The 15,514-nt window shown below is 36.8% G+C and overlaps 1 protein-coding gene across 3 annotated transcripts in view; it reads right to left on the reverse strand.

Moving 5' to 3' along the window:
• The window catches only part of apbb1 (amyloid beta (A4) precursor protein-binding, family B, member 1 (Fe65)), a 97,120-nt gene that overhangs the window by 21,784 nt on the left and 59,822 nt on the right, over window positions 1-15,514 (reverse strand). For all 3 annotated transcript variants that reach the window (XM_079805384.1, XM_079805383.1, XM_079805385.1), the window contains exon 8: window positions 10,121-10,248. In XM_079805384.1, the coding sequence (XP_079661510.1) occupies window positions 10,121-10,248 (128 nt within the window). The remainder of the gene's footprint in view (window positions 1-10,120; window positions 10,249-15,514) is intronic.

Below are 15,514 nucleotides of genomic sequence, written 5' to 3' on the forward strand. Positions count from 1 at the left end.
AAAATTTTTTTTTAAAAAAAAATTAGCTAAACTTTTTTTAGCGAGTTTAGCTAAATTGTAATACATTAAGCATTTAACCATTACATAACCGACTGTCACTTGAACTGACATTTTGACATCATTTTGTTTTTGACATTAAAAATACACGAAAGAGAGCTCAATTCACTTTTTTGTTTGTTTTTAAAAACATCTATATAGTTTTTATAACTTTGTATTTCTGTTTTAGTTAGTATATCATGTTAAGCTAAAGCTTCAAATAAGTTTTTTTTTTTTTTTTTTTTATTTCACTTAACATTTATTTAATTAAGTAACAAAGGCCTTATGCGAGTAACAAATATTTTTTTAATGGTTTTAGTTAACTATTATAACCCTGATACTTTATTTAATATGTGTCAAATACTGGTCTTTCCTCCTGACTATGAATTAAATGGGAATGAAATTAAATACAGTTTATTGTGTAAGCAAAAACGAATATATAATGCGTGACTTTTAATTATAAACCAGCTGGAAATACACCAGGACTCTTATTTTGAAATCTCACCATAATATTGCAGTTGCAGGAGCTCATTCAAGTTCAGATGAGGATATAAAATATGCATTGTTACAACCGTCTAAAACACATTACTATATAAACATCGTAAAGTAAACATTGTCATTATTCATCAGCATTAGTTCATAAACAATTGCCTGGCATAAATGTGTGTTATTCATTGATTGAGCCGCTCTGGAGCACTGTATTGGGGATGCGTGAGCCAGTAGAAGCGCAACAGCGCCATGTTTTCCAGCGGTAAGATCAGCACGTTCAAATCAAATGTGCGCATCTGTTACACAGGATATCAGTTCTGACTGGATCTCTTCCCTAATCATCCCTCCCTAACATTTTCGTCTCGTTTTTATTTGTTGACGAAAATGACAGTTGAATTTCGTTATAGTTTTTGTCATCCAACACTGGTTTTTATTTAGTTATTGTCTCGTTTTCGTCAGTGAAAAAAGGTTGTTGACGAAAATTATGACGAAAATTATTCGTCAACGAAATGAACACTGCTATGGGATAATATCTAGGTGAAAGAGTCTCTATGTGTTAAGATTTATCTGACTTCTGTGACGTGAGACAGCTAGCAGACGGTCGGTTTAGCCAGTTTGTCTGCTTCCTGACCTGGGCCCCAGTTAGTCAAGGTTTAGCTCTAAGACTACAGCCGCGTTTCCACCGCAGGAACTTTCCCCAGGAACTAGAAACTTTGGGATGGTACTCGGTGTGTTTCGACCGCAGGAACCAGGGTCTAAATGAAATTCTGGGTAAAAGTTTCCCCCTCCAAATGGCCCTGCTCGCGAGGTAGTACTTTTTCAAAGTTCGGGAACTTTCGGGGGTGGGACTTGTGCGCTGAACATGCTGATTGGTTGAGCTAATGCAGCATTTTATTTCATTTTATTAATTTTTTTAAATGTCTTTTGCGAGGTTCGTTCTGCGTTCATTAAATATCAGTCTTGCTCTTTCAGTAAATATCAGTCTTGATGGCGCGCGTTCGTCTCAGCGATCTCACGGTCAATGTCCACGGTCAATGTAATAGCTGATAATAACATACGTTGTCTTATTTTAAATATATCTAAATAGATTTACGAGTATCGTTTTGTTAATTACCTCTTTAGTAAACCAATACATAACCAGCAAAAGCAGCACAGCTTGAATCTCCTCCATACTTGTTATTGTTGCAGACAGTGCCGCGCAAAAATGATTACTGTCCGTCGGTGACTGGGAGGACCAGTCGCGCACAGTCCCACTTCTCTGGACTAATTTGCCTAATCTTCATGGTACTTTAGACCGCAGTGGAAACGCAGACAGTAGCAGGTCTGTGGGGGAAAAAAGTTCCTGTAAAAAAAGTTCCTGGTACAAATTGTTCCGGGTAATTTCGGTGGAAACGGGGCTTATGTGTCAAATTACTAGAGAGAAGAGTGGCACCACCCCAAGAAGGATGGATGCCATCCTTTTTCAACAGGTCAGGTCTGCCCCAAAAGCTTTTTCAATTGTCTATGAACCCCATGTTATTTTGCGGACACCACTTAGACAACCAGCCATTGAGTGATGACTCCTTCTAACGGGGAGGGGACCAGAGCAAAAAACTTCACCTGACATTGTACTTGCGAGTTCACACACCTCTTTAAATGTTAATTATGTGAATCTCCGACTGACGAAGTCGAACATCATTTGTGCCGACATGAATAATAATCTTAGAGAATTTACGATTAGCATTAGCCAGCACTTTTAAATTTGCTTTGATGTCAGGCGCTCTGGCTCCCGGTAAACATGTGACTATGGTGGCTGGTGTCTCTATTTTCACGTTCCGTGTAATAGAATCGCCAATAACTAGGGCACTTTCAACAGGATTCTCAGTGGGTGCATCACTAAGTGGGGAGAACCTGTTTGATGTTCTAATCGGAACGGAAGAGCGTTTTTTTGATCTGCGACTATGCTGTCTCACAATCACCCAGTTGCCCTGCTTCACAGGCTCTACAGCCGGAATTGAACAATGTACAGAGGTCACCAAGCTAGTCGCATCCAAATCGTGTCTAAAGCTGTTACATTCTCACTACTCTCAGATAAAGTCTGGATGCTTGTCTCTAAATCTGAAATCTTCTCCATCAGCCTGACTATCTCCTTACATTTATCACATGTGAAGCCCTGTTCGCTGACAGAGAAGGATATGCTAATAAACAACAAAGAAAATATATCAAATAGAGATTAAAAACAAAGCTGTACAGAGCTACAAACACTGCAGCAAGGCAGACAGGAACAATCGAGCAGGAGCAATCGATCCCCTACATCGATTTTTGCATAGGCAACAACCTACGTGCTAGAGAAATATTATCAGATTTTTTCGGAAATATTAATGTAGGCTACCTCGCATCTGCCCCCATATTACCCAACAGCCTACTTCTTTGACACACGACTGGTTTTATTCAGTTGTCCAACTATCAAAATCTACATGGCAAAGCTGCGAGACCCACTGGACAGCATGCAAATGCAGTTAAATTGTAGCAAAGCACATCATTATCGATTTAACCCTCTCGAGTAGGCGGTCGTGCCGGCATGATCGGCTCTCTTTTTTTCTTATCAGTGCCAAAGAGACTCAAATAACTATCGTTTTTTTATCGTTCAGGCAAGTGTTATACAATATTATAATCTGTTAAGCTTCTATTTTTTTTGTGTACAGTCACAATGAAAACAAATTGTTGTGCTTTTTGCAAATTAAAGAAAACACACATGATGCGCGATCTGCAGCCTCTTTGTAAATTATGTCTAATCTGATTCTCTTCAGAAAATGACCTGTAGCTTAGTGAAAACTTATCACACAAATATGAGACATATGTCTAAAGAAACGTTGAAATGTCAGGTTTTAAATAAATTAAATCAAAACGAAAACAAATATTCTGTGTTTATGTAATCTGTGTGAAAAGTGGGAGATGCCAGTCGACTCATAATCTGACTCATTATCCGCTAATTCGGCCACGCCCACGGAGCGTGCGCTCTGAGATTAAAATACAGGTGATCCGCGTTGACACCCACACACACATCAACTCATACAAACAGATCAAGTGAAGCTATGGTTCAGATACATCGCTTTGAGATGCGTTGAGAAATAATCCTGGAATAATTCTCCTTATGGAAAGCTGATTCAGAGCTGATTGTAAGGTAGGCTAAGTTTATTCTGTTAGCATCTGTGAATATCAAACGCAAAAAGACCTTTTAAAAATAAACCCTGATGCAACATGACGCAAGACTGTTTAGACAAGATTTATTTGGCCTGTTTTCGTTTTGTATAAATTGTATCTTAATTTGAATCAATGTTTTTAATATAGTTGCTTCTTATTTTATAAGTCAATATAACAGACAATAGCCTTAACGCTGCATTGCACACGTGTCTCAAATGAACTGAAGATGAAAATTATATTTGAGTATTAATTGCCTTTTTTACAGTGAATTTCTTTTGTATAAATTGTATCTTAATTTTAATCAATGTTTTTTTAAACAAATTTTGCTTCATATTGATGTTTAAATATTATACCCCATGTAATTTTTTTATTTAATATCAAAGTTTGTCAGAAATGATTCTGGAGTTTTATTTTGTAGAAAGTGTTTTTTTTTTTGTTTTAGAAAGTGAATTGCTTTCTTTAAACTGAATTTCGTTGTTTTATAAATTGTATCTTAATTTTAATCAATGTTTTTAATATATTTGATATAATATAACAGACTGGTATAATAAATATATTGGTATATTTGATACCAATATAGCAGACAATAGCCTTAGCGCTGGCTCGTGCATTTTACGTGTTTCTGACTGAAGCTCAATTATATTTGAGTATTGTGTGTATGATAGTTTACAAAATCAAATGATTCAGAAAATGTTTGCCATTGAAATGACTGGGAAAAAGTGTCCCAATCAACCTAAAGTCACACTATACTATTTGAAATCATAATTGCATTGCATTATGTTGTTTTAAATCCCAAATATTTTACTTATTACATTCATCATTACCAATTATTCAGTTATTTGTATTTATTGAATATTGAATTGGGTTCAGTGCCACAATATTACTGCTTTTTAGCTCTTCTTTCAAAAACATTTCTGATTGAAATCTTGTTTCTTTTTTTGTTAGATAATTTAGCTTGCTTTAAGTAAAAACTTTAAAAGGTCCTGTTCTTCGTGATCCCATTTTTCAAACTTTAGTTAGTGTGTAATGTTGCTGTTAGAGCATAAATAATACCTGTAAAATTATAAAGCTCAAAGTTCAATGCCAAGCGAGATATTTTATTTAACAGAAGTTCCCTTTCAAAGCCTACAGCGAACGGCCGGTTTGGACTACATCCCTGTACATCCTGCTTTAATGACGTCAGTAGAACAGTTTGTTGACTAACCTCCGCCCACAAGAATACACAAAAAAGGGGGCGTGGTCTTGTTGCTCTCCCACATGGAGAAGAGGAAGTGTTGCGTTCATGGTTGCGTTCGGTTTCGTTTGTAGAGTGTTTGTTGCTATGTCGTCGAGACGCTGTTATTTTCATCCCGGAATCAAATCACCTTTGTTTGGCCTTCAGGGACGCTGTACTTTGAGCACATACATCTCCCCGTTATGGTAAGAGGCGTGACCTTTCCGGGCAACGTGCGCTAAACTGCTGTCGAATCGCAACCGGGGGAACCGCTGGCACAATCAGAACTCGTTACGTATTTCTGAAGGAGGGACTTCATAGAACAGGGAAATCCTCAAGCCGTTTTTAGGACAGTGAAAACAGCAGTATACAGATAAGTAAATTGTGTGAAAAATACTGTGGTTTTTTTACACATGCGAAACATGAAAACATGTTATATTGCACACTGTAAACACAATCAAAGCTTCAAAAAAACAGGAAAAAACGGGACCTTTAAGTAAAAAACATTTTACAGAATACTATGTTTTTTTTTTTACTGTTACTGTACTTATCTAGTAAATCTAAAATATGAGTGATTACATTATTATTCATGGCTCGTTCACGCCTACTCGCATAAGGCCTGAGTAAAGAAAAAGTGTTTTACAAAATGTAAATTAATATATTGTTTTATGTGAATGAGTAGGCTCAATGATTCTCACATCATTTTGAAGCAAAAACTCTAGGCAAATACACAATATTCAAAGGTCTTGTGAACACATATCTATTGTGTGTTTTGAAGCCTTAATTTTAAAACAATTATTATTATTTTTTTAAATCATGCATAAACATTATTCTCTCAAAAATACAAGCATGTACATACATGTTGCTCAGATATTATGGTAGCCCAGTTTGTGCTGAATACAGTGTAATTACACTTTTGCCATTAATATGTTTATAAGCAACTGAAAATAGCACAAATGTCAGAGCATGTCAAAACTTCTAAAGAGCCCCAAAACAGCTCAGACTTCAGAGGGTTAAGTGTAAATATGCAGCAGTCATAACTTTTATTTTAGACAGCACGCTGAGTTTTGGACAAGGGGTGAAGCTGAAATCAAATTAATTAATGCTATTGCAAAATAAAGCCGCAGAACCGTTGCACGGCTGACTCACTGGACAGTGCTGTTCATGAATGAATCTGATTCTTTGAAAGAATCGGCTGAGTGAATGATTCAATGTCCCATAGACAGCCACTTGCTTCATTCTCGAATGAATCAGTGTTTTGAATGAATGACTCACTATTAATAAGACAAAGCGGTTACGTGCTGCCACCAACTGGGGGTCTTAATTCATAATCTAAGTATCCTTTCATTGTCATTAATTTCAAACATTTCAAAAGGCTATTCAAATATGTTAATTTAAAACTTTAACACTATGTAATTGTAATTACTTAGTAAATCCTCCGAGCCGCATTAAACAGATTTTTAATAGGTCTACTGATTTAATTTGATTGGTAACAGCCTATTGTCTTAAATTTGTCGATTAAATTGAAGATTTTTTCATAAAAGATGACAAATATATTTTAAAAAGATTAGAATAATTGCCCTTATAAAAGGTAAAAATTATGAGTCTTTTTCTAATTTTTCCACTTTCAATATTAAATAAAAAAATGAATGAACGCAACGTACACAGGCTGGAACAGCTCATTGAGAAAATAAAAGGGAAACGCTTTGCGCTCCAAGTTGATGAGGCCACTGACATTTCCTAGGACAGTTTGTTAATAGCGTATGTGCGCTCCGTTGATGAAAACTTGCTGACTGAAGAGTATATTGTTTTGCAAGTACATCCCAAACAGAGTAATGGCTGATGAACTTTTCAAGATTATAGATTCACACTTGACAGAGGCAGGGATTCAATGGAAGGACAACTTGGGAATTTGCACAGACAGCGCACAGACCATGGCTGGGAAACGAGCAGGATTGCAGGCACTCATCAAGAGACTTGCACCGAAAGCACTGCTTTATACATCGAGAAGCGCTTGCATCATGGCAGTTAAATCCTGCGTTAAATTATGTTTTGTCTGACGTTGTTACATCATTGACAATTACATCAAAACAAGACCGCTGAAATCCCGACTGTTTTCCGTGCTCTGTCAGGAGATGAGCACCGATCACAGTGCTGTGCTGTTTTACAGTGAAGCGAGATGGCTCTCCCGTGGCAAAGTGCTATCCAGAGTGTTTGAGCTCAGGGAGCAAATTCAAATTGTTCTGCAGGAAGAAGGATTGAATGAGTTTTCCAGCAAAGTTCAGCAATGAACAATTTCTAATAAAATTGGCATATCTCAGTGACATGTTCGCCAAGCTGAATCAATTAAACCTTCAGCTGCAGGGCAAAGACAAACACCTACCACATCTGGCAGACCAAGTCAACACATTTGTCCGAGGTAGGAAACTTGAGCAAGGCAATACAGGTTCATTTGAAAATCGTACAAATTTTTCCAAAATTAACAAACTCACAGAAATCACACCGATCCCATGTTTTTTGGAACACATTTCTGCTCTGAGAGGTCTATTTTCAGAAGTACTTCCCTGACAATAGTGTGCAATTTGACTGATTGAGAGATCCGTTCACTGCTCCTGCACCTGCTGATCTGAGCTCCTCAGAGGAAGAGCAGTCCTCTGAGGAAGAGAGATGACGTCTGACTCAAACATGAGACTAAAGTTCCCATCACAAAGACTCAGTGAATCCTTGGTGTGGAGAAGGAGTACCCACTCATTGGTCAGAAGCTGTTCAAATTCTGCTCTACTTTGCTATGTCCTATCTGTGTGAAACAGGGTTCTCTGCTGTTTCCTCATTGAAGACAAAGTACAGATCTAAGCTAAACATTGAAAATGACTTAAGAGTGGCAATATCAAAGCTGCAGCCGTTTTGAAAAAATGTGCAGTGAAAAGCAGGCTCACTGCAGCCACTGAATGTTCACTTCATATGTAGCATCACTGAAATATGTAAATCTGTTGATTATTTAAATGAAAAGTTATGCTATAATCTGTTATTCTCTAACAAGGACAGTTTGCGCTGTGTGCCCGATCAGTTTTAACAGCAACACAATTGTAATTTTAAAATGTTTAAAACGTTTAATTTCATATTCATGATTTTTTCGGCGCCACATTTTTTCATAGGTTGAAAGGGGAGCATGACCAAAGAAATTTGAAAAGCACTTAACACTCTTTACAGAACCTAAACCAACTTTTAGGCTATCTTTAGGACAATTTAATTTCCTTCCCTACATAGGTTCCTTCTCTAGATATTTTCTAATCTGCTTAGACATTATTCTAATAGCCAGACCTACATAAAATATGTTCAGTCATCTTTTACTTTCAGTTCTACAATCAATGGTCTAGGATATAAGCCTGCAAAGCAAATTGCCAGGTACCATTTGTGGAAGGGAAGTATGATGACATTTAGCATGTCATTGATCACAGACTGATCCTATCATCATTTGCCCATTGTTTACCCCAGTAGCTCAAGTCCTGAGTCCAAGGTGTGAATGACCACAGACTCAAAGACTGTTTTTTCCATCTGGCTTGAAGCCACAAAGAATGGATTTTCTATGAAAAATTTACCCACAATGGACAAAATGGAGAAAATCTCCATATCTATATAAAGAACTGTATATACTTAATGAGTGTTGTTTGCGTACATACAAAATATAGAAACTTACCTATTAAGGTATACATGAATGCATACAAGCAATTACATGCATTATTACATGCAAAAGTTTAATATTACTCAATGATGTTTGGTCTATGTTTTCAGTACAATGTCTAGGTTAATCTGAAATTGGTTTGGAACGTGAATTATGCATGGGAAAAACCTTAAAGACATTGTTCTAAACATTAACTTTAATCTAAGCAAATTAACCTCATGCCAGAGAGGGGCCATCCTGTGGCCACCTCTGACAGCATCAGCCAATCAAAAATCTGAAAGCCGCCAATGTGCAAATTTAAAAAGTTTAAAAAGGTTCTCTCTGAGACAGAGTTGTTCCAGTTTTTGGGTTGCATCAGTTCCAGTTCTGGGTTCCTGGTTCCAGTCCCAGTCCCAAGAGTTTCCAGTACCAAGATGCACTAAGCTGAAAGAACAAGCGATTTCTCTCTCCCTCTTGAACGAGAAAAACAAAGAAGTTCTGCAAGAAGTGAATTTGGGGAGTTTTGAAATTCACTTCTTGCACTTTTGCGTGTGTGAATCTTTGCGTGTGTGTGTGTTAGAAACACAGCTAGCGTTCTCAGCAAAGCAGCAGCGAGTTGTGCGGTATGTCAAATACAGGACGCTGCACATCCCTTGAGCTAAACTGAAATAGACAGATCACTTGACGGAGAGCGAAACTGTTCAGCGAGTGAAAATATATCCATGTTAAACTTATTCTTAGCCTCTAAAGCACACTGGCGAGTAAAATCTAAGTCACTCTGTAACCCTGAAAACACTTATTACAAGTTGCTTGTGCGCGCTTCACTTTGAAATGCAGCGAATATACTTATATAAAATACAGCCTTTGCGATTCAAAAATCATACGAAGCAATATTGCGATTTAATGTTGGTATATCGTGCAGCCCTAGACTAAACTGTTTGTGTGTGTGTGTGTGTGTGTGTGTGTGTGTGTGTGTGTGTGTGTGTGTGTGTGTGTCATTCAATTAAACATTTAGTGATTTTATAAGACCCATATTTTGCGACCCACAGTTTGAAAACCCCTGACATGGGGCATAATACTTTTACGTTGTTTTTTTTAGAAGCGGTGACATCTATATACAGTATGAACAGTAGTTGAATGTAAAAGAGCGGCATTAAAATTGTTTGTGAATTGTCCTTTTGTGTTCCACAGAAGATGAATCGACATGTGGGTGAGGAAAATTACAGAAATTTCATTTTTGGACGCATTATGCTTGGTATTGTAATAGCAAGCACACAAAGCAAACAAAAAAACAATACAGTACAGTAAAATACAAAAAACGGCAACACACTACCTCTCCCTGGGATCCAGGATGCAGCAGGACAGACAAAATGAAAACACAGTTACATAGTAATTCAGCATCATCTTAATTATATAAAAAATAAGCTTTAGTAAGAGCATTGCTGTTACTACAGAAGTTTACAATTAGCCCCCCAAAAACATAGTAAAGATCACTAATCTCTTATACTGCCAACTCACTGAGTTGCTTACAGACTCACCTGCCATCATCGCGTCCTACTCCCCACACACGAATGCTGACGATTGGCTGAGAGTGGAGCAGCGTGCGCCCATGAGGCTCAATCAGATTCAGCGTCTCATTCTCCAGCACCAGCAGCATTTCCTTCCCCTACACATAAACAATATTCAAAATACTGGAATCCTGGATGCCCTGCTCCATTTGCTAAAATATACAGTATACAAACAAAGCACACTGCATGATATACTATAACACTGAATGCAATGTAGTCAACTTGACTTCCCATTTCGCTTACATTTTTTGTCTTTAATTGCATTGTAAAAATATTTGCAAATAATTGTCAGGGATGTGGCACTTAATAATCTGCTAATGCAGGCTATGCAAGTTTCAAGTCACCATGAAAACAAAATTAAAAAATGAAAAATTTCTTAACCCCTTAAGCTGTATGAGGACGTGCCCGGGTTGAAGCGCTATTTTTAGCACGAGTGTAATGTTTGTTAATGTTGCTTTCACATCCATGTGGTATTCAGAGGTTCTTAGTTTTTCTCTTTGGGTTCTGCCTTCACCATCCTAGTGTTTCCAGTGTTTGTTGCTATATTTACAGACTAGTTTCTTCACTTGTGTCTTGTTTAGTTCATCGTTACCCTGTTTATTTAAATCCTCCTCAGTTTGCATTTATTTGTCGATTATTTTCTTGATGTTATGTTGAGCTGTTGCATTTAAAAATTCGGTTTCACTTTGTTTTGATGGTCCCTTCAACACATTCTGTTGACTATAAGTATCATTGCACATACATGTCTACTAACTCTCAAAAGGGACCATCAAAATAAAGTGTTACCAAAAATGCTTTCATCCGTCATCTTTGTTGCTGTGTATATTCCACCTACAGCTAATGATGATATAGTGTGTGACATCATACAAACAGATTATCATTTTGTAATCACTCATTGTTTATATCCTGTTTAATAACCATTTAATAGTTCATAGGGAGCGTGGAGTGTTTAATATCAGCGTGAATGATTTGTAATTTCTTGAATTATGGTATGAATCAAATCTGTGAGAAATGTATTGTGCTCTTATTATACATCATATCTAAATTGTACCCTGCTAGAGCAGGAAAGTTAAGAGACCATGTGATTAATCAGATAACGTAATTTATGTGAGGGGAGAAGAAATAGTCACCCCGAAGTAAATACAATAGGTCTCATTCACTAGGCATGCGTACACACTAATCTGTGTGTGAAATGTGCTTACGAACGATTTTAAGAACAAATCATGATTCAATAGCAAAGAAAGTAAAATGAGGAGCATATTTCTAATGTTAACTGACTGTAAAGAGAGTTTGAGAGAGAGAGAGAGAGAGAGAGAGAGAGAGAGAGAAAGCCCTTCTGTTGCATGCTCTTCATTTCTGATTGTTTACTCATTGAATTAAAAAATAAATCGTGTGCAAGTAAAAACATAACGGTTACATGATTTATGTATAACGAGTGGTTACCTATATTATAAGGCTGTACAGTGGTCACATGACATTTTCAAGAAGTTTTCTGTGTGCAAACATTCGAAGTGCCTCAGACAATGTGCAAATAGCCTATTTAATCAAGATCTCTTTCATATCTTCTCGCACGTGAATGGAAAAATTCACACAAAAGTATGTCAAAATGCCTGTATAGGCAAGTATCCCCGTGAAACATAATCGTCTGCTTATGTCTTAAGTGAATGTAAACAGTTGAAAAGAAAACGCTTGTAAAAGTATGTTGGATACGTGCAGATTAATAAACCTACTGCTGTCTTTGTTCTCAATGTTAATCTAACAACAAAGACAGAGAATCACAAACTGCTCTTGACTGGTTGAGCCCTGCTGGAGCAGCTCTAATTATTTACTGTGCTATTAAATTAAAGATAAAATATGATAGAGCAATAATATGCACAGGGAAAGTAACAGTAGCTCCTACAATACTGTAACAGGCATAATTATGAAAATAAATGAAGGCAATATCTATTTGCTAAGCCAACTAATTTAATTCATATTATTTTGGTTTCTCTGCCCAATATTTGTAAAAAATAAAAAATGCAATGAAAATACAGGTATCTGTACTCAGTATCGGCAAGCACTAAAAATAAAAGTATCGGTATCAAACTCATTCTGGAAATAGTGGTATCGGTGCATCCCTAACATTTAGTATTTATTAATATTTATTTAGAAACAGGTGCAGTTACTGCAACCGTTTTTTTCTGATTAACTTTTATTAGACTGCACACCAAAATAAAATAGGCCTATACTTGATAACATTATTTAAAATAGGAGATATCACTGAATCACTGATCACTGAATTTATAGGATACATTTAATTTTCTCATTTGCAGAACAAAGTGTTTGATAGGGAACGAATCTCCAAAGCAGTCGCATACACAGACGCACGTTGACATTGTAGAGCAGTCAGCGCCAAACAACAGGCAAATAAACTACAGATTAGACTAATTAAAGTTACAAAAGTTATTCTGTCAAGTTCAGTAATTCAAATCAAAGTCTAGACTCATTTAAACATTAATGTTGGCAGCGGGTATAGCTATTAACCTGCTGTCAATGCATGAATTCCTATACTGTTTTTCTTTCTCAATGTTTATGTTCACCATACAGGATTATTTTGACATAATTAGGTGTGTATTTGTCCATGCACTATAAGCGGCATTGACTAACCTCACATATATGCTACGAGAAAAATCGGTCTGTGCAATGAATAAATTTGCTGCAGTGCGATGAATAAATTTCCATGTGTTTTACACACATGAAAAAAACTCTAAATCGCATACATGCTACTGCAGCAAAGTTATTCATCACACAGACATATAACGTAGCATATGTGTCGCACTGTACAGCCCTGTAATCGGATAAAAAAAAAAATCTAGAATTTATTATACATTCAAAAGTCTGTCCTCCAAACAATGTGTAATATAAAGCCTATGAAAATAAATACAGTGAATGGTATGCTGTACATAAGCAAAAAAAGGTTAAAATACAAACATTACAACTTTCTAAAACTTACAACTATTCTACAGTTCTCCGTCTGTTTGACGCGCATGTGCCCACTGGCGCTTGTTAATTAATGTCATTTTACTCACCCCCATCTCATCAAAGATGTTCTTGTCTTTCTTTCTTCTGTAAATACGTTTTTCGAGGAAAACATTCCAGGATTTTTCTCCACACCATTGACTTCCACGGCAACCAAAATGTTGAAGGTCCAAATCAATGCAGTTTCAAAGGGCTTTGAAGGGCTTCAGAGGCTCTGCGCGATCCCAGACGAGGAATAGGGTCTTATCTAGCGAAACGATCGGTCATTTAAATAAAAAAAATAAAAATAATTTGATATGCTTTTTAAACTACATTGTTCATCTTGCGCTGCTCTGCGGCTCGCCAGTGATTGCGCAATCACGGTGAAAACGCCACACTAGACGTAGTCGTAAGAACCGCCCCAAGCGAACGTGCGAGGACGAATACAAACGCCCTTTACCAAAAAAACACTCCATCTTCAACTTCAAAATCATCAGACATCGTTGTTTTACTTTTTTTTGCTATGTTGTCAATGGTGTGGACAAAAATCCTTGAATGTTTTCCTCAAAAAACGTAATTTCTTTTCGACTGAAGAAAGAAAGACATGAACATCTTGGATGAGATGGGGGCGGGTAAAATATCAGGAAATTTTCATTTTGAAGTGAACTAATCCTTTAACAAGGCTTTCTTGTTGTCAGAATATGCAAAATGGAAATGCTTGTAGGACTTTCTAGCATTTACAGATAAGGACATAAATAAAAAAAAATTAAGTAAATGCGCTGAGGAAAACATGTGTCAAAGGCATTAAACAGCACACACCTCTGTCAAAGCACAGGTCTAGACGCGGTAACGCTTATGCTTTTGTTTGACGTGCTTCTAAATATAAAGCACTCTCATATTTCGGACAACTTGGATCATGTAGCTTTCCTGCAACAGCTCACTTTGTGACCTCCGCTATTTTCCATATGCATTTTGTCCATTAGAAATGGGTTATTCACTACTGTAATGCGACATGACTGACTAGGCATGTGAAGGTATCAAATTTCGATGTTGCGATTAATTGTTGAAGCTTTCATCACAGTATACGGTATTATCACAATAATTAAATAAGTTGCAAAAAAAGTGCTGACAAACTATAACAGGTTAAATAACTTTTTTCTTATAACTAAAAGAACTGGGCTGGATTTCCTGAAACCACACTACATCATTCTTAAGTTATACCTTAAGATGTATCTTAACGTTAATACGTGTTTACCGAAACAATCTTAGTTAAGAATACCTTCTGTAAGTAAAAACCATACTTTCGTAAGGTTGGTCTGGACCACTCTTAGCTATACCTTATCATTCCAACACAGTACTTAGACATAGTGGCCGCCACCACTGTTTCTTTACATCTCAGTCTATACGAATATAATTCTGCTAATTTAATTGTTTTCATGCAAAGAATACAATTGTCATTACTAGGGCTGCAACTAACGATTATTTTGATAATCGATTAGTGCAGGGGTGGGCAACTCCAGTCCTCGAGGGGCACTGTCCTGCAGAGTTTAGCTCCAACCCTGATAAAACTCACCTGCCTGTAGCCTTCTAGTAATCCAGGACAGTGGTTCCCAACCACGTTCCTGGAGAACCCCCAACAGTGCACATTTTGTATGTGTCCTTTGTCTGACACACCCACATCAGGTCTTGGAGTAGCTACTAATGAGCTGATGACCTGAATCAGGTGTGTTTGATTGAGGAGACATGCAAAATGTGCACTGTTGGGGGTCCTCCAGGAACGTGGCTGGGAACCACTGATCCAGGAGACACTGATTAGCTGGTTCAGGTGTGTTTGATTAGGGTTGGAGCTAAACTCTGCAGGACAGTGGCCCTCGAGGACTGGAGTTGCCCATGCCTGGATTAGTTGGTCAATTATTTTTTCGCTTAATCGATTTTTTCCTGTCCAATGCTGTCCTTCAAACAAATGTGTCAGCTGAGTGCTATGAAAACATACATAGTGAATATACCTTACAAAAATTAATCATGGTTTTACAACGAATACATTATTATTATTATTATTAAAAATTGTAGTTATTCAATGGTAACCACAAATTAGCCATAGTTTTGCTTCAATCCATAGTTTAACTATATGGTATTTGTGTGGTTATACAAATGGTAATCAATACACCAAAAAACATGGTTTTACTATCTAATAGAACCATGGGTAATTTTCCTAAGGGTATATCTGTGCTATACATTATGTGCAAAATAAGTTAAAAGGACAGCAAAAAGACAGTTTAAATTGTTACATTAAAATTATATTGAAAAAAAAAAAAACTAAAACACAAAAAAACAAACTCAGTGATACCAGATAAGAGGAATGTTCTG

This window comes from Gobio gobio, assembly GCF_949357685.1.
Source record: "Gobio gobio genome assembly, chromosome: 22".
In the NCBI taxonomy this organism is placed as follows: Eukaryota; Metazoa; Chordata; class Actinopteri; order Cypriniformes; family Gobionidae; genus Gobio; species Gobio gobio.